Source organism: Ornithodoros turicata, unplaced genomic scaffold, assembly GCF_037126465.1.
Source record: "Ornithodoros turicata isolate Travis unplaced genomic scaffold, ASM3712646v1 Chromosome15, whole genome shotgun sequence".
Lineage (NCBI taxonomy): Eukaryota > Metazoa > Arthropoda > Arachnida > Ixodida > Argasidae > Ornithodoros > Ornithodoros turicata.
Genome location: NW_026999318.1, coordinates 572,153 through 591,521, shown reverse-complemented (window position 1 = coordinate 591,521; position 19,369 = coordinate 572,153). Strand labels below are relative to the sequence as shown.

The following is a 19,369-nucleotide window of genomic DNA, read 5'->3' as shown; positions in this document are numbered from 1 at the left end:
GTTCCCAGTGAATTTTTGAAAAAAAATTCGAGGGTTGTTCAAGGACCTTTTAAGGTTCAGACAGCATTTTGTCTGGGATGTCAGACACAGTTTTTGACCAGGGCTTCAACATTTTGCAGAAATATTTATAATCCACAGGTATCACATGAGAGAATACATGAGGTTGCACGCTATCAGTTCACAGATGTGACTGACAACTACTGAATTTTGAAGATCATGGTACAGAAAGAACAATTAATATATTGAGGGTGCTGTTCATTTCTTGCTGCTGATTCCTATTGCAAATAGTGCTAACTCCTGTGGTTTCGAAGCTACAGTTCTGACACTGGAAAAGCGTAATTTGCACGAGCAGCTTCACGAGAACAAGAAAAACATGCAAACTCAAGTGTCTTCGAGGACACCAAAAAGAGCGCTCCAGGTTTTCCAGACCTTGCAAATGGCACATTCAAATTCTAGGGTATTTAAGGGTTTCAAGCAGCTGTGGGAACCATGAATGAAATATTGGGATAATGTTCAACGTAAAATATCGATTACTGCGTCTAATGTGCTCTAAACCATCATTAGTTACAAATAGCGTGACAGACATATCAATGGCAAATCACAACAGTTACTGAATTAGGGACACCGGGCACAATTTCTATTTTCTGTGTTAGCATTGCGAAGCAACTGTGGCCACAAGCAACATACAGATGTGGACAGATGGAGAGAGGACAGCAGGAAGGAGTGGGGCACAGGGGTTTAGTATGTGTCCTGGGCTGACTTCAGGGGGAATTGTGCAGACATTTGTGTGGAAAGTCTTCGGAAAACTTCAGACAGCACAGCCAGTGTTAGGATTTGAACCCACTACCTCTCAGTCTTCAGCATGACCTTAACTACCACCAACAAGCGGACGCTTTAACCTGCTCCGCCGTGCCACTGGTCCAGGCACAATTAGCTATGAAGGTTGTATGGCTGACAGGGTTGCATTTAAAGCACTGACAGCATATGCTGAATATGCTTTGGAAGAAATTACTGTTGCAGATTATCTTGAACTTATAGTGTGGATCAGCTAGCACTGGTAACTGTAGTGGAATTTTTAAGCATGCAGCAGTGCAATAGAGTATGTGGTATTGCTGCAGAGCAACAGGCGTGCGGTACCAAGAATGTGATACAAAGTGCATACCTGTGAGACCCTGACTTCACCTGAAGTGCATCCCTGTAGGCTTGAGGATACCACCTCCTGAAATGTAAAAAAGAAATGAAAAACATTACAATAAACAGCAAAAGAGGGGTACCTGGAGATAATCAGACCTGTAGAAAGTGATCTTCAGAAGTAATTGGATTATAAGAGTACAGTCAACCCTGGTTTATGAAACCTCGACATACGAATTCCCTCGCTTTACGAACAGTTTGTCACGGAATAAAACATTTCTCATGTATTTCTCCCTCGGTTTACGAACCTTGATTTCCAAGCTGTGAACACATTTTTTAGGCACAAACCTAGAAGAGTCTACCATATTTTACCTCGATTTATGAACGGTGGGAGCATAGGCCTCCAGGTCATTAACACATGAACTGTTGCAGAGGGCGCAAAGCGGTATTACCCTGTGTCCTACTCTGGAAGCCGATAGATAAGAAAATGAATTCTGTCTCGGTGGCATGCCAGTGGCTGTCATTTCAAGTTGAATGTCGCACATGTTGCGAAGGTCGACGTGCAAGAGATCGGCACTGACTGCAGGTGAGATATGGTTATTTGCCTATTTTCAGAAATAAGTAATGAGTACCAGTAACCATAAAGTATACAAATGTTACGAAATGTCAATGCAGTTTCTGTCATTTTAAGACTCTCAGGTTCCCCCACTCACTGTGAAGCCCTTGCCTTGTTAACGATTTTCCGAGGAACGCATCCTGTTCATAAATCGAGGGTTGACTGTCATGAGGGTTGACATGAGGGTTGACAATCATAATTGTAACTGAATTACAATTATGGTTACTCTCAATACTAATACGAGGGTCATCCAGTAAATAAGCTGCCGTATTTTTGTTCTACAAAAGCAATAGCACTAGAAGGAGCTCGATGGTATATGTAATTCGGTGCGATACTCCAGCACCACAGGCACTGGTTAATGCAGCAGCGCCCACTTCTGTGTCAGGACGTGGTGTACGAACATGAACGTAACGTACAAGCACAGCTCCTAGCATGTCCGGCTGTGAAGTAAGAGCTGTTACACGTTTTGTTACAGCAAGAAAACTAAACTGCTGTGAGTATTCATCCACAGTTAACGTTTGCTTATGAAGAAGACTGTATAACCATTCAAATGGTCCACTTTTCACAGATGGTTGTGAAAACGTGCATGATGAACAGCGAAGCGGGGGACGAAGTAGAGCAACGGGAAACAATGTTGTCTCGGCAATTCAGAGAATTGTTAACAAAGATCTCGGAAGCCCCAGAAATTCAAATGGCAAGTTTTCCTATGTCTGCAAAGTGCATAGTGAAATAATGAAAGTGAAAAGTGAAAGCACAGTTCGAGGTAAACTTGTTACTGTAATTAAGTTCCTTTTTTTGGTAAATTGTAACTTAACTCGTTACTTTTGCGCCGTGGTAACTTTCAGAGTAACTCGTTTCTTTTTCAGGTAACTTTGCCAAAGTAACTTAAGCTAAGTTCCAAGTTTCTTTTAATTCGCTTTTCACTCACGTCCACATATTTTCTTGCTTTCTCTCCGGTGATATTCAATCAATGACAGTAGTATTCTATTACGGAAGTAAGAAATGCTGGCATTGAAATGAAGCTGAACCATTGTACGCCCACAGGGAGTAAGATGCAAGGCGTTCGAATCGTTGGACACAAACAAAAACGATCAAAGTGTGTTGCACTCCTCTGCAGGAAACCCAAGGTCGAACTCAACTGCTCATGCGCGCTGCACCTGTGTAGTGCTATTTTGCGTCTGAAGTACCTTGGAAGTAACTTGTTCTTTTTTTGAAGTAACTCCGTAACTGCGAGTTACATTTCAGGCTGAAGAACCTCGTCATTAACTTTGTTACATTTTCCACACGGTAACTTAACTCGTAACGAGTTCTTTTTGACGGGTAACTTCTCGATCTATGAGGGAAAGTGATGCAAAGTGAATACTTCGCAGCGTAAGGCATGGTACAGGCAAGATATAGAAACATTTGTACCACAGTAGCAGAAATGTTCGGAGAATGAAGGTGACTATGTCGAAAAGCAACGTTGAAGCTCCAACCTGTAAACAATTTTTTTCATCATTAGGCTATAGGATTTACTAATTTTTTCAAAGCAGGGAATCTTATTTATTGGATGACCCTCATACTAGAGCTACAACAAGTTACTTTAAAGGGGCACTAAAATGCAAAAACAAGTTCACTTCAAATTACTTTATACACTATCTTAATTTCGTACTTGTTATCATAATTCAAAAGTTTCATTCCGTTACGAATCAAAATTTTACAAGACTCTTTCTTGCTTCGGCGCTAAGCAGTGAACGACGCTTCAGCTCGTGCATCGGTGTTTTTAGTCCATGCTGCACGTCATGGAGCAAACCCGGTGAAAAACAGTGTGCGTTGAGAAGCGGGCTTGCGTCGCTGTCCGAAGGACATGAAGACAAATGTTGTCAGTGGAACATTCACGAGAACGGTTGTGGGCTACAATTTAGTGAATCGTTATTGAAAAATGCAGCAGTGCCACATCATGCCGCGCATATACGATCGGACCCATTCTAAATCCACAGGCCCACGATAGGCATGTGCGCGCCTCTGCTGCTGCTCTCGTTGGATGCCGCCAATCTTTGCCTCCTGGGGATCCCATTCGTTGCCGTCAAAGACGACCCTGTTTTCATTGCGCTTTTCTTCTAAACGGTAGCGCTGTGTGAACTAATTTTGTTTGAACTGTACTAATGGAAACATGTAGTTTCATTTGAGAGAAAGTTGTTTTTGCATTTGAGTGCCCCTTTAATTTCAATATGTTATTTTAATGTGCAACTATATCCTGCTTCCCTGAGGAACACAGTACCAGTGATGAAAGTGCCTCGAAGGATTCTGGCACAAAAAATATCGAGTTTTGGAGCAGTTTCGCAATCTGCTGTCGAAGGCTTCGCGCGTGTATGATTACTCATTTATCATGTGGAATGAATGCTTTCCCCGTCCAGATTCAGTTTCGTCGTGTCTAGGGCAATTTTCCACTCAATTTCAAGGCATGAGATCGGGAGGCCGCAAGGCTACCTCGCCGCAACTGAGGAATCAGTGCAGAGCGGTCGTGGACTGTCCACATACGCAGTATGTTTGTTGTCTAAGAGCCTAGGTGATCCTCAAAGGTACCATGTTATAGTGGCCGTCAACAACAGTCCTTGACCATATTTTTAATGCAAAGCTACCCTTAGGTATCGAAGAGCGGCCTGAAAGTGTGGAGATCATTCCTCTCAGCTTGGAAAGTGATAAACACAGATGGAAAATGCAAGCGAGTTGGTGTATACTTGACACGCAACATGTCCCTAGGCTTGGAGAAAACATAGAAGATTGCAGAATGCACGCCACAATCATCGCAGCGTCAAAATGATGGTGCTTATATGTGTGTCGCGCAGTCGCAATCCTCGAGACTGCTTGGCTAGGGCTAGGCTCAGCCTAGTTGGCTTCGGCTTCGACTGATTAGCCAGCTAGTAAGTCGCCATGACAGCTCCCTCTCATATTTAAATGCTAGTGCGTCTCGTTATCTTTGGGCTTCCTTTTCTCGTGACCTCTGTGGGCCGTGAAGTATTTGCCTACCCCGCGCATTGGTGCAAATACAGCAAAGACACCCTCTACGGCGCAGCACGTCCATCACTGAAGTACAGATATTGTAATATTTCGGTGTTGTTTCCAAAGCAGCTCTCAATAGATGCATCATCTCCGATGAATGGGAGGATTAGCCATCGTGTCGGGCAATGTCAGCCATTATATAATAATACTATATTATATATAATATTATATACCACTGGCAATTATACCACCCTCTTCTAAGTCGTCTTGAATAACAGCAATATGAGAAATATCTATTTTATTGGCAAAGGAAACCGTTTTCTGCTTTCTGTGTTGTAGCTCACAGCATAAATAAATGCAACTATGCCATCCGTCGATCGCAGCCTTTCTCATGTGAGCAGAAATATGTACCTCGCACAGGAGGGCGCACGTGACCGATCATTACTGCTTGATTTTTTACTTTTCGTCCGTTTCGCTCAGAGTTATAAAGCAGCTAAAAAATCAGCTAAATTCAGCTGCGAACTTTTGTGAACCTGTGCGAAACTGACAAGAAATTCGAAGGTTCGTCGAACCTTCGGGTTGCGAACCGCGGGTTCGCAAAAAGTTTCTGACACCACTAATCCTAACCAAAATGCCATGGAAGCTGGTGTAAAATGGTGAAGGGAAGAAAAACAGTCACCCGCCCCTTCCTGCTTACTTCTCGCTCTTCTTTCATAGTATAACTTTGTGTTGAAGCCATGCTGCCGTTATCAGCACAACAGGGAAAATAAAAGGGCAGGTACATGGCCTCCTCACATTGCTTCTTTCAGAAAGCTGGGCGCGGCCGGCAACTTGTGGGTCTCATAACAACGGTTTTCTGATTTTCCCCCTGCTGTTACCATTGTAGTAGTGAATGTATTTTGCAGCAGAATGGGGTAAATCTGGCACGCACATTCTGTTTCCGCCAAAAAAACGTGAGGTTGGCTTGGCAAATTTTGGATTTATCAGGAAAATAATTTACCAGCAAAATTAAATTCGATGAAACTGCTCAAAAGTAATGGCAAAATCTCCCGAGACAAACAGTGTTGGCCCGGTAGCGTTCAGATAAGTACATTATTCCGTATGATTTTTTGTTGTTGTTATTAACATTAGGTGAAACACCCTGTATAGTGACCCGCACATAGTGAAGATCCAGATATAGCAAAGTGGACCTGCAGTCCCAGTGTGCTGGAACCTCAACCATGAACTAGTAAAGATACTGATATAGTGAAGTTTCTCGTGGGTCCAACCAGTTTCATTACAAAGAGGTTCTACTGTATAGCTAATCAGAGCTATAGAGCTAGTTCTCCTGCTGTCCTGCACCCTGCTATGTTTGCTTGCCTTAATGCTGCGTATTCGTTTTTCTCGTAAAGCTACTACAAGCCATACCAAAAATTTGTTAATGGAGCTGTAGTGAGCTGCCCACATTTGTTAAAGTAATGAGATGCTGATCATGTTAACTGATGTGCTGATCAGATGATGTTAACTGAATATAAAAACCTCGATACTAAATACCAAAACCTTTGACTCCTTACTTGCAAAGTTCTTTGACTGAGCTAACATCTACAATCCTGTAGTGCAGATGTTTCTCAAATTCAGGCATGTGCCTTGCCAGGAACAGTCTGTCCATGAAAACTGTGTTGCCAGCCAGGGGACATTTTCCTGGCGGAGTATACTGGCGCACGAAGTCCAACATGACCTTCTCCGCTTCTTCCATGGTCATCTTGCTCTCCTTGCACGCTTGAGTCAGGCCTGACTGAAAATTATTGGTACAAAGTTAGCCCCTCAAATAAGTGACACTGTAGTTAAAGAATGACAGTCCATGAAAGGCACCAGCAATGGGATACCCCTCTGATTTTCTGTCAGAGTTATCCTCCCATCAATACCGCTGGTATGCCACTCGTATCTCACTGCTGATGGCTTTGCAATCTTTAATGAAATGAAAAACTTTGCAAAATATTGCAGTCAATTATTTATAACCAGTGCCTTCCCTGCAGTGGGGTCAGGCGCTTCCAGTAGCTGTTCTGCCAAGCATCAAAGTCTCAGATTCGAGACGAAGGTTGCCGATTATGTCTTCTCACCCAATCTCAAAACGTTACTCATGCTTACGGCGCAGCGAAACCGGAACCTCTGTTCTGATCTGAACACTCTGTTTATACTTCTTGTTCATCTCGAAGACTACGGAGTGCTGATGGATGAAACTGTGCATTTGGCATCTAGACATCACTTGCAGCCAAATGCAACTCTAATCTCAAAATTAGTCAACAGTTTCAGTTTGTCTCCGTTTCGACAACACGAATTAGTATGTCACGAGAGCCTTCTAAATATATGGGGGAGTTTCCCAACATCTGCAACACTGTACAGAAATTTCCCGGACATCCACGATGTAGCATTTTCGAAAACTTTGGCAAACGTTTCAGTGGAAATCCCGAGCTATGCAGTGCAGTGCTAAGAACTGGAGCAACGTAAATTGCGGCATCAGAGAGCAGAAAAGGAAGCTGTTGGCAGGTTTCAATACCTTCCTTTGCATTTACTGACAATAAGAATATTCCCTCTGGCATTAGTCACTATCCTTGCTATTATGAATTATGCCATTAGTTTCCTTGGCATAAGTGTCCTTAGCATGGTGCCAATATCCTTCAAAGCAGAATTTATTTAGGGCCTTTTCCATTAAATGCCTTTGACAGGTTCAAGGCATAAAAATTGAGTGCTATTGCTTACTTTGTAAATAGCTGTAGAACTCAGTGCTATTTATGTACTGAAGTGATATTAGTCACAAATTCTAGTGGCAGAGCTATTTTTATTTTTTCATTGGCAGAACGAAGTCAGGTACAGATTGTTCCATCAGGAAACCCAAGGAAAAACATTTGCTCCTAGGCGCAATATTTCTTGACCTGCCAATTCACATGAGGCAAAACGGGATGGAAGAGGACATGCATGCACGCAGAAAATCAAGACGTTAAAGGAGCACAGAGGGCCATCCAAAAAATTTTCAGATTAAGACGTCTGATGAAAGTGTGCGTGTCATTTTACCGAATAGCGCGAAAGGTTTTCATGTGTGCAATTAGTTTCCCAGAAAAAACTCACATGAACATGGCTCCGCATGTTCACCCTTAACTCGCCACTCCGGGTATAACGAGGAGGAGAAGGTATGATGCCACGTCACCGATGACGTTACAGGGGGAACTCGTTCTGGTTCACCGGTCAGTGGGGTCAGCGCCCTGTCCCTTTGCCGCCGTAAACCAGTTTTGTGATATCTTCCGGAGAATTAGGGATAGAAGGAGCGGCCAAATCATGACCCAACCAGAAGCAATGCTTTTTCAGAGCTCCAAACAGCCGAGTAGCAGACGACAATCTTCTGGACCAATCATCGAGGTGGACCCTGTAGCGTCAGCGCAAGATCCCAGGCAGATCACAAGCTCGTACTGCTCTCCACCACCGTTGTGCTCGATCGCTTATTGCGGCGTACTTTAAATTCAATTTCTGCGATAATTATGACTCTGTGGTGTGAATTACTTCTCATTCTGCATCTTTGTGGCCTGCTTAACAGTTTTATATGAAGAAAACGGGATGTTGAAAATGACTTCTGTGCTACTTTAATGCTGAACACTTTTTCAATGTTTCTGGCTATCGAAAGATCCAAAAGTATCGCATCTCTAACAAACAAGTACCACAATGTACAGCAGCTCGTGATTTGGACGAATCCTGCGGTGTCTACGAGGCAATGTACACGACGTGGCTTGATCCAATCCACGGCCAATCCAAGAAGAGACTGATTGCAGCACTGTGCCAACGCCACCTAGATACAGAAAGTCTGCTTAATGCCTACTCTTACTCATTCACGCATAGCCATATAAAGTCAGATGATCGCCGAAGATGATTTTGAAACACAGGCTCCCTGCGGCCACCGGTGGTCGATAGCAGCATGTCTCCATAGCTACAGCCATTGAAAGCACCATTGTGATTTGCGGACTCCTAATTGGTACGTCATGTCGCTCAAGTGACCAGGCTTCCTCTCTAGGTGGTGTTGCCTGTGCACTGTGCGAGAAGTGCTTTTCTCCCACCGAGAGCAGGTAGCATTCCATTGAGCAGTCAAATCTGGGATACACCGCCAAGAGCAGGCGTCTGATCTGTACCAGTCGTGGGGCAATATTTGCTCTATCGGCAGAATTCACCATAAGTGAAATGTAGAAAGAGGGTACTGTACAACATCGCGTTGGACGATGCTTGCACTGGAGAAATCTACACACTTACCACAAAAGTGAACTGTGTATGTGTATTGTGTGCAGGTTGAGCACGGCAGGTTACAGTGACATAAGGATTTGCTCTGGGTCGCGACGTTCGTGTATGCTACAGAGAGCGCTGCTGGCCACAGAGCTTGTGTGCTCTCTTGCATGACTAGATTAGTAAATTTAAAAAGAATTTAGGTGAAAAGTAAGGCTTAAACTGGATCCGGCTTGAGTATGTTCTGGGTTTAAATATCGCACAAAATCATAATTGCAAAAAATGTAACATACCAAACTGAAATTAATTTGAATAATCTATTTCGTGGCACAAGAAATCCAAGAAGACCCATACTTATACAGCACCATGAATGGCCAAGCCAGCATTGCAGGTTGCATCCAATTAAACCAATAAGGGGATACATAAAAATACCTCACAACGAGAAAACCTTTAGTAATGTTGTTGCAGCTGGTATTCCTCGAATAACGCAAAAAAAAAAAAAAAAAGTGTAGCATACATGTACGTGTTTACTCTACATGTATGTTGTGTTAGCATCATTCTATGGAGTGTCACTTAAAAGAAAAGGAACAAAATCAAGGAGCATGACCTCCCCTTTTTCAATATAACAGCAGGACAGCAGGAGCATAAAAAAAAGGGCCAAAAACAATTTACGCGAGCCTGACACTGATGAGTTGAACAATAGTGATCCAAGGTTGGATGTAGCCACCTGTGTGGAGTGGAGCAGCTACAAAAAGGCCTACCGTGCTGCACAATGAGCATGCTCTTGTGAATCATGTCCTGTATAACCACCACAGTATGATATAGCGGCATCACAAACCTATTTCTGATTACAACGAACAGTATCCCTGCCAATGCAGTCATGTGGGATAGGAAGAACATGTCCTTTCAGTGAAAGTCGTACTTCATGTCTGCATCGAAGCCACCTTTAAGCTACACAATTTGTGTAAGTGTGTAGAGAAGGGCCTGATGGCACTGTCCATCCCACTGACACGCATGCGTTTCCCATTTCTTACCAACTGCAGGTGCTCGATAAATTAGAACACGGTCCTAGACTTTGGCAAGTACGTATTGGTAGCCACTGTAGCAAACATACTGAAAAGTCTTTTCCCCCCCATTCCGAGTTAGCGTCGCGAAGCAAGTGTTGCAACAAGTGGCATACAGATGTGGACAGATGGAGAGAGGACAGCAGGAAGGAAGGGAAGACAGGGGGGTTAGTATGCGTCCTGGCCAACATCAAGGGGAACTGTGCAGACATTCATCCGGAAAGTCCTCGGAAAACCCCAGAAAGCACAGCTGGTGCGGGGATTTGAACCCGTGTCACCTCCCAGTCTGAGCATGGAAAGTGGTCATTCTAACCACTATACAACGGCAGCTAGTGATGGTAAGTTGACTTACGCCATTATTGCATACAAATGTTCAGTTGTGGACCACTCACATGAGAATTGATAGATAATAAGGGAGGGTTGCGACTCTCACAATCATCAATGGATTTGGGTATTTTTCTGGGTATTCTCGTATTTTTTATGGAAACAGGAAGGTGGGTTCAAGCTGGCCTTGTGACCTCCCTCGTGCCACATGAAGCACGGACGGTGCAGAGTCACGAGTTCAAAAACATGAAATGCTTGCACAGGCATACTGTACCACACTACCCATTCAAATGTGACTGCTTTTGTAACACAAACCTCCATTCCGTACACTTTAACGTGGGGTGTATGGCAATGCCTTATCTAGTCTGCAGGTAGATGCAGTATGTATGAAACGGCAGTCTGATGTGCTGGGCTCATAGCTGGGCGAACTCACTCATGAGGGCCCTCATGAGTGCCCCTCACCCTCACCTCACGCCTTTGAGGTGAGGGTGAGTGAGGGCAAGCCCGCGATGAGGCCATCCGTGAGTGCACTCATGAGGTTTTGCCCCTCATGAGGTCACCTGTGAGTGCACTCATGAGGTTTTGCCCCTCATGAGACCTCCTGAGAGTGCACTCATGATGTCTGAGGGGCGCCAGGTCTGTGTTAGTGAAGTCACTGGAGAGGCCTGAGGGGTGTGAGGTCACTATGAGTGCACTCAGAAATGAGGTCAAATGACCCATACGAGGCTTGCGCAAATTATGAAGGCACTCACACGTGAGGCCTTCAGTAACGCGAAGCCTATTGACCACGCTCAAGCCAAGAGGCCTACGGTGAGTGCACTCATCCTCATATGTGGGATGGACAGGGTATCTATTTATTGATGACGAAAAAACTAGACCGTGGCAGGGACCGCTTTGTTGTATTTCCTGCGCAGCCATCTGAAGGGGTGGTGTGCACGTTTTTAGCAATTTCGTCTACGTCGGCTCAGGCTTGCCTTATCATGGTCGTCTACGTCGCGCTCGGAACACAGCGAAGCGTCCTAAACTGACTGATTGATTACTTGGTGATATGCATGGAGGAAGGAAACACAGTAGCGGCCGTTTCGAGCAGATTTCCGTGGGACCCCTCTGGCGGTCGCTCCTGTCAAAACCGCCATTACTTCCTGTCCACCACGTGATCCTCTCTAAAGTTTCGGTTTGGCAACGCTTTGTTGGTCGCGCTGCTTTTCGTGCTTTTATGCTTTTCCAAAGTCATTTACTCTTAAAATGTGAACACCACTGCAAAGTGTTAACGTGTTCTTACCGCGGTTGCGACTGTGGTTCAACAGAAAACAGCTCTGTCACGGGAATACGTTTCATTCGTAAGCACGTACTTGACCGGTCGTTTCGTACCCCTGTCTGTGAGAGAGTCATCTTGAATCGTTCCTTTGCAAGTTGCCGCTATGATACAGCTGCAGATTCAATTGATTTGCTCCATCGTTGTACAAATTTGATTACTGGCATGCTTTACCACTTCAGCAACAAACACACAAAACGTAGCCACGTCGCCACGCAAACATCGCTGCCACGAATGATGTTTCTAGTCCTACGTGGTTGTCCTGCAGACCCTGACCGGTCTTGTAGTAGGAGGGTAAACCAAGAGTAAACCTCCGAACACACACAAATAAAGCTGGACGTGCGGCGTTCATCACAATGCAGATATCTGAACTGCAAGACAATCACGACTCCCGTCGTCTGCTGTGACAGCTGACCTGCGCATGCTCTTGGGGTCACGTGAGCGGTCACATGGTAGACAGGAGCATCCCAGAATGCATTGCGAAGCTGGCACGCCCGTCCCGATACCAAAAAGTTAGAAGGGCCGCTCCTGTGTTTCCTTCCTCCATGGTGATATGGTTCCAATGACCCAACTATCAGCAGGGTGTACATTAAAGGGCTGGTGTGCACATTTTTAGCAATTTCGTCTACATCGCGCTGGGAACACAGCGAAGCTTTCTAAGCTCACGGATTACTTGGTGATATGGTTCCAATGACCCAACTACCAGCGGGGTGCACATTAAAGGGCTGGTGTGCACATTTTTAGCAATTTCGTCTGTGTATCGCTGGGAATACAGCTAAGCGTCCTGAGCTGACTGGTTACTTGATGATATGGTTCCAATGACCCAACTACCAGCGGGGTGCACATTAAAGGGCTGGTGTGCACATTTTTAGCAATTTCGTCTGTGTCTCGCTGGGAATACAGCTAAGCGTCCTGAGCTGACTGGTTACTTGATGATATGGTTCCAATGACCCAACTACCAGCGGGGTGCACATTAAAGGGCTGGTGTGCACATTTTTTAGAAATTTCGTCTATGTCGCGCTGGGAACACAGCGAAGCGTTCTAAGCTGACTGATTACTTGATGATATGGTTCCAATGACCCAACTACCAGCGGGGTGCACATTAAAGGACTGATGTGCACATTTTTAGCAATTTCGTCTGTGTCTCGCTGGGAACAGAGCTAAGCCTCCTGAGCTGACTGGTTACTTGATGATATGGTTCCAATGACCCAACTACCAGCGGGGTGCACATTAAAGGGCTGGTGTGCACATTTTTAGCAATTTCGTCTGTGTCTCGCTGGGAATACAGCTAAGCGTCCTGAGCTGACTGGTTACTTGATGATATGGTTCCAATGACCCAACTACCAGCGGGGTGCACATTAAAGGGCTGGTGTGCACATTTTTAGCAATTTCGTCTGTGTCTCGCTGGGAATACAGCTAAGCGTCCTGAGCTGACTGGTTACTTGATGATATGGTTCCAATGACCCAACTACCAGCGGGGTGCACATTAAAGGGCTGGTGTGCACATTTTTAGCAATTTCGTCTGTGTCTCGCTGGGAATACAGCTAAGCGTCCTGAGCTGACTGGTTACTTGATGATATGGTTCCAATGACCCAACTACCAGCGGGGTGCACATTAAAGGGCTGGTGTGCACATTTTTAGCAATTTCGTCTGTGTCGCGCTGGGAACACAGTGAAGCGTCCTGAGCTGACTGGTTACTTGATGATATGGTTCCAATGACCCAACTACCAGCGGGGTGCACATTAAAGGGCTGGTGTGCACATTTTTAGCAATTTCGTCTGTGTCTCGCTGGGAACACAGCGAAGCGTTCTAAGCTGACTGATTACTTGATGATATGGTTCCAATTACCCAACTACCAGCGGGATGCACATTAAAGGGCTGGTGTGCACATTTTTAGAAATTTCGTCTATGTATCGCTGGGAATACAGCTAAGCGTCCTGAGCTGACTGGTTACTTGATGATATGGTTCCAATGACCCAACTACCAGCGGGGTGCACATTAAAGGGCTGGTGTGCACATTTTTAGCAATTTCGTCTGTGTCTTGCTGGGAATACAGCTATGCGTCCTGAGCTGACTGGTTACTTGATGATATGGTTCCAATGACCCAACTACCAGCGGGGTGCACATTAAAGGGCTGGTGTGCACATTTTTAGCAATTTCGTCTGTGTCTCGCTGGGAATACAGCTAAGCGTCCTGAGCTGACTGGTTACTTGATGATATGGTTCCAATGACCCAACTACCAGCGGGGTGCACATTAAAGGGCTGGTGTGCACATTTTTAGCAATTTCGTCTGTGTCTCGCTGGGAATACAGCTAAGCGTCCTGAGCTGACTGGTTACTTGATGATATGGTTCCAATGACCCAACTACCAGCGGGGTGCACATTAAAGGGCTGGTGTGCACATTTTTAGCAATTTCGTCTGTGTCGCGCTGGGAACACAGTGAAGCGTCCTGAGCTGACTGGTTACTTGATGATATGGTTCCAATGACCCAACTACCAGCGGGGTGCACATTAAAGGGCTGGTGTGCACATTTTTAGCAATTTCGTCTGTGTCTCGCTGGGAACACAGCGAAGCGTTCTAAGCTGACTGATTACTTGATGATATGGTTCCAATTACCCAACTACCAGCGGGATGCACATTAAAGGGCTGGTGTGCACATTTTTAGAAATTTCGTCTATGTATCGCTGGGAATACAGCTAAGCGTCCTGAGCTGACTGGTTACTTGATGATATGGTTCCAATGACCCAACTACCAGCGGGGTGCACATTAAAGGGCTGGTGTGCACATTTTTAGCAATTTCGTCTGTGTCTTGCTGGGAATACAGCTAAGCGTCCTGAGCTGACTGGTTACTTGATGATATGGTTCCAATGACCCAACTACTAGCGGGGTGCACATTAAAGGGCTGGTGTGCACATTTTTAGCAATTTCGTCTATGTCTCGCTGGGAATACAGCTAAGCGTCCTGAGCTGACTGGTTACTTGATGATATGGTTCCAATGACCCAACTACCAGCGGGGTGCACATTAAAGGGCTGGTGTGCACATTTTTAGCAATTTCGTCTGTGTCGCGCTGGGAACACAGTGAAGCGTCCTGAGCTGACTGGTTACTTGATGATATGGTTCCAATGACCCAACTACCAGCGGGGTGCACATTAAAGGGCTGGTGTGCACATTTTTAGCAATTTCGTCTGTGTCGCGCTGGGAACACAGTGAAGCGTCCTGAGCTGACTGGTTACTTGATGATATGGTTCCAATGACCCAACTACCAGCGGGGTGCACATTAAAGGGCTGGTGTGCACATTTTTAGCAATTTCGTCTATGTATCGCTGGGAATACAGCTAAGCGTCCTGAGCTGACTGGTTACTTGATGATATGGTTCCAATGACCCAACTACCAGCGGGGTGCACATTAAAGGGCTGGTGTGCACATTTTTAGCAATTTCGTCTGTGTCTCGCTGGGAATACAGCTAAGCGTCCTGAGCTGACTGGTTACTTGATGATATGGTTCCAATGACCCAACTACCAGCGGGGTGCACATTAAAGGGCTGGTGTGCACATTTTTAGCAATTTCGTCTGTGTCTCGCTGGGAATACAGCTAAGCGTCCTGAGCTGACTGGTTACTTGATGATATGGTTCCAATGACCCAACTACTAGCGGGGTGCACATTAAAGGGCTGGTGTGCACATTTTTAGCAATTTCGTCTGTGTCTCGCTGGGAATACAGCTAAGCGTCCTGAGCTGACTGGTTACTTGATGATATGGTTCCAATGACCCAACTACCAGCGGGGTGCACATTAAAGGGCTGGTGTGCACATTTTTAGCAATTTCGTCTATGTCTCGCTGGGAATACTGCTAAGTGTCCTTAGCTGACTGATTACTTGATGATATGGTTCCAGTGACCCAACTACCATCGGGGTGCACATGGGCTGGTGTGCACATTTTTAGAAATTTTGTCTATGTCGCGCTGGGAACACAGCGAAGCGTTCTAAGCTGGCTGATTACTTGATGATATGGTTCCAATGACCCAACTACCATCGGGGTGCACATGGGCTGGTGTGCACATTTTTAAAAATTTCGTCTATGTCTCGCTGGGAATACGGCTAAGCGTCCTGAGCTGACTGGTTACTTGATGATATGGTTTCATGGATATGGATTTATGGTTTGATGATATGGTTTTGATGGATAAGTGTTTCTTTAAACTCCCAGGTACAGCACGCGTAGGGTCCTTAACAAGTTCGCCCTCTGCACAGCTCCTCTTCGGACGGCTCATCGTTCACGACCACGTTTGAAATAGCGCTGAAGGTGCACGACACTGGCGCAATAGGTTACTGGCCACAAGAAACACCCGAAATCACAAGGACGCCGTGTTACCACCCGTATACGCGGCAAAATTATATTGCACCCACCGCACTAATCCTTTTTACTTTATGTCATTTATAGCCCCGAGGTGCCTCAAACAAGCGATAACATCAGAAGATTTCTCGCAGCCTCGCTATGCGCAGGCACACCGGCGTCGTCCTTGTGTCGCAGTTCAACGAACTACAACCTTTCATAACTTCGCTACAACCTTCTTAGCATAGCTACAACCTTCAAGGCTTACACTAGGACATATGCAGCGCTCGCCCCTAGTTCCGAAAAACGTGGCCCAGGAACCCTTTAAAGACGTTGAAAAGGCTCCTATCGCGGTGCAAGAGCGATATCTGTAACCATATGGGACACTTTCCCACAGGGACTTCGGTAGTGTTGGCCGCGAACACCCGAAGAACGCGGCATACCGGCCCTTTAAAACGACCGGAAAGGCTCCTATCGCGGTGCAAGAGCGATATCTGTAACCATATGGGACACTTTCCCACAGGGACTTCGGTAGTGTTGACCGCGAACACCCGAAGAACGTTGCACACCAGCCCTTTAAAACGACCGGAAAGGCTCCTATCGCGGTGCAAGAGCGATATCTGTAACCATATGGGACACTTTCCCACAGGGACTTCGGTAGTGTTGACCGCGAACACCCGAAGAACGTGGCACACCAGCCCTTTAAAAGACCGGAAAGGCTCCTATCGTGGTGCAAGAGCGATATCTGTAACCATATGGGACACTTTCCTACAGGGACTTCGGTAGTGTTGACCGCGAACACCCGAAGAACGTGGCACACCAGCCCTTTAAAACGACCGAAAAGGCTCCTATCGCGGTGCAAGAGCGATATCTGTAACCATATGGGACACTTTCCCACGAGGACTTCGGTAGTGTTGACCGCGAACACCCGAAGAACGTGGCACACCAGCCCTTTAAAACGACCGAAAAGGCTCCTATCGCGGTGCAAGAGCGATATCTGTAACCGTATGGGACACTTTCCCACAGGGACTTTGATAGCGTTAGCCCCGAATACCCGAAGGACGCGACACAACAGCCCTTTAAAACAACCGGAAAGGCTCCTATCGCGGTGCCAGAACCATATCTGTAACCATGTGGGACACTTTTCCTTGTGGGGAAAAATTTTCTTTGTGGGACACATTGGCAGTGTTAGCCGCGAATAAGCCGCGGGCCAGTAAAGGCACACATTTGAGGGCCGTGAGGTGAGGGCGAGAGAGGGCGTGTGTCCGTGAGGGTGAGTGAGGGCATGTTGCCCTGAGGGCCGTGAGGGTGTGGGCGAGTGAGGGATTGCGCTTTTGAGGGCCATGAGGGTGAGGGCGAGTGAGGGATTGCGTTTGTGAGGGCAGTGAGGGTGAGGGCGAGTGAGGGCACGCGCCCGTGAGAGTGAAGGCGAGTGAGGTCATGTGCCCGTGAGGGCCCTGAGGGTGAGGGTGAGTGGGGGCTTGCGCTTGTGAGGGCCCTGAGGGTGAGGGCGAGTGAGGGCATGCGCCCGTGAGGGCCGTGAGGGTGAGGGCGAGTGAGGTTCCACCAAAATGCCCACCTATGGCTGGGCTACTCTCCCCAATCTCTGACAAAGCAGACCAGGGCCGTCGCAAGGCAGGTTTGCGCCCAAGGCAGGGCAAATTTGAGGTGCCCCCACCCCTCCAATCTCTTGTTGCCGTCAGAAACCCTGTAAACCCTTATTTGCAAGTCTTTTTTGGAATAGCGAGCAGGCTCTTTGCCAGGCTAACCTTTCCTTCCTTTCTTTTCTTAATAAACATCCCCCCCCCCCCCCCCCTATTTGCACTGTCGAGATCGTGAATTCAAATTCTCTTCATTCCCGCTCTATACTGTCAAACCAACCTGCAAGGGCCTGCCGTTCGGCGCCCTCTCTGGCGAGGGAGCCCGGGGAGACTGCCCGTCTCGCGCCCCCGTCGCCACTGCTGTGAAGCAGACATCACAAGGCACCGAACTGGATATGAATACCTTGTGGATGGCTACGCAGCAGGATGTTATAAAACTAAACGTACCTGTCCATGATTTTCTTTGCACCATTCATTCATGCTTTCCAACACGTCGTCCGGCTGGTGCACTACAACTGTAGGGGCCTAATAGTAAACGAATTCAGCATTCAAACGGGTCTGTCCGAGAATAGATATTTCTAAACCTTACCTCTGCAACAACATTTAGCTTTCCATCGGTTACAACACACGCCATCTCCATTACACGGTCCTTGTCAATGTTCAAGCCTGTCAGCTGAAAATAAATTATTTTTAACGTAAATCCTGTGCCACTGCACCTGATCGATTACATGCCATCACTATACCTCTAGGTCGACCCACACGAGCATATTTGTGTTTCCCGGTATCGGTTGCACATTCACACTTGCCATCCTGGCCGATGAAGCTACCAACCTTCTCAATGACTGCCTGCAGGCACTGAGCATGGATGGAGGTTTGGGAAAGATTTATAAATGCTACAATATTCCTGTCACACGTAAATGGAATGGTTCACTAGAGAACGTATGCAAAAGCTATGCCCGTTGTTGTTTCAGGTCGCGCCGCCATGATGTTCTTATCTTTGCTGCCGCCGAAATCAAGCACTGCGAGGCAATCGGATGATATACGTTTGCATAATGTAAAACCCCGAGACTAGGGAACACGAAAGGACAGACACAAACACGAAGTGAACACTTCGTGTTTGCGTCCGTCCTTTCGTGTTCCCTAGTCTCGGGGTTTTACATTATGCATCATCTTCACCAGCTCGCTTGCTTCTTAGCATTTTTTCATTGATATACGTTTGTTTGGTGGACAGTTTTAGCCGTTCACTATGAAGCAGTTACATTTGCAATGCAGAGCCGTCGAAGGGAACGTAGGTGGGAATTTCCTACATCAACTCACGGAGATCAAACTATACCTGTTTTCCGCCGCCGATACCGTCTCGGCGGCCATGCGCGTTTTGCGTCTGAAGACGCGGGAAATTTAATTCGACTTTGTGCTCTTTTCGCATAGTCTTTTCGTGACGCCGACTTTGGGATTGCCTGTTTGTCAGGTAGAGGCGAGGGGGGGGGGGGGGGGAGCGAAATTGGACTCGCTCAAAAAAGCGTGACCACACGGGAGCTGCCATCCGTTGGTCATGGAAGGCGTTGCCTTCCGTTGGCTGCTTCATTCCGCTAAACTTGACGTGCTCGTTTTCCTAAATTCATCACTTGCTATTTAAATTCGGCGTACTGTGTGCGTATCTCATATGTATTCGTTAAACAAATAAGCAGTGAATATATTTTCCCACTACAACACTTGCTTGTGTGCTGCCGTTCGTTCGTCACTTTATTATCATGAAACTATGGTGG

The 19,369-nt window shown here is 46.3% G+C and overlaps 1 protein-coding gene across 3 annotated transcripts in view; it reads right to left on the bottom strand.

Annotated features, from left to right (window-relative positions):
• LOC135372506 (oligoribonuclease, mitochondrial-like) overlaps positions 1-19,035 on the bottom strand; it is a 31,564-nt gene extending 12,529 nt beyond the window's left edge. Inside the window, exons 1-6 of one of the 3 annotated variants that reach the window (XM_064606105.1) lie at positions 18,937-19,035; positions 18,336-18,458; positions 18,193-18,276; positions 18,051-18,128; positions 6,283-6,503; positions 1,163-1,219 (exon numbers count right to left, since the gene is read on the bottom strand). In XM_064606105.1, the coding sequence (XP_064462175.1) occupies positions 1,163-1,219; positions 6,283-6,503; positions 18,051-18,128; positions 18,193-18,276; positions 18,336-18,458; positions 18,937-19,029 (656 nt within the window). In that variant the 5' untranslated portion in view covers positions 19,030-19,035. Of the gene's footprint in view, positions 1-1,162; positions 1,220-6,282; positions 6,504-18,050; positions 18,129-18,192; positions 18,277-18,335; positions 18,459-18,862; positions 18,902-18,936 lie in introns of those variants that run through there. The other 2 variants (XM_064606106.1, XM_064606108.1) reach the window with 2 other exon arrangements.
• Positions 19,036-19,369: the final 334 nt, after the last annotated feature.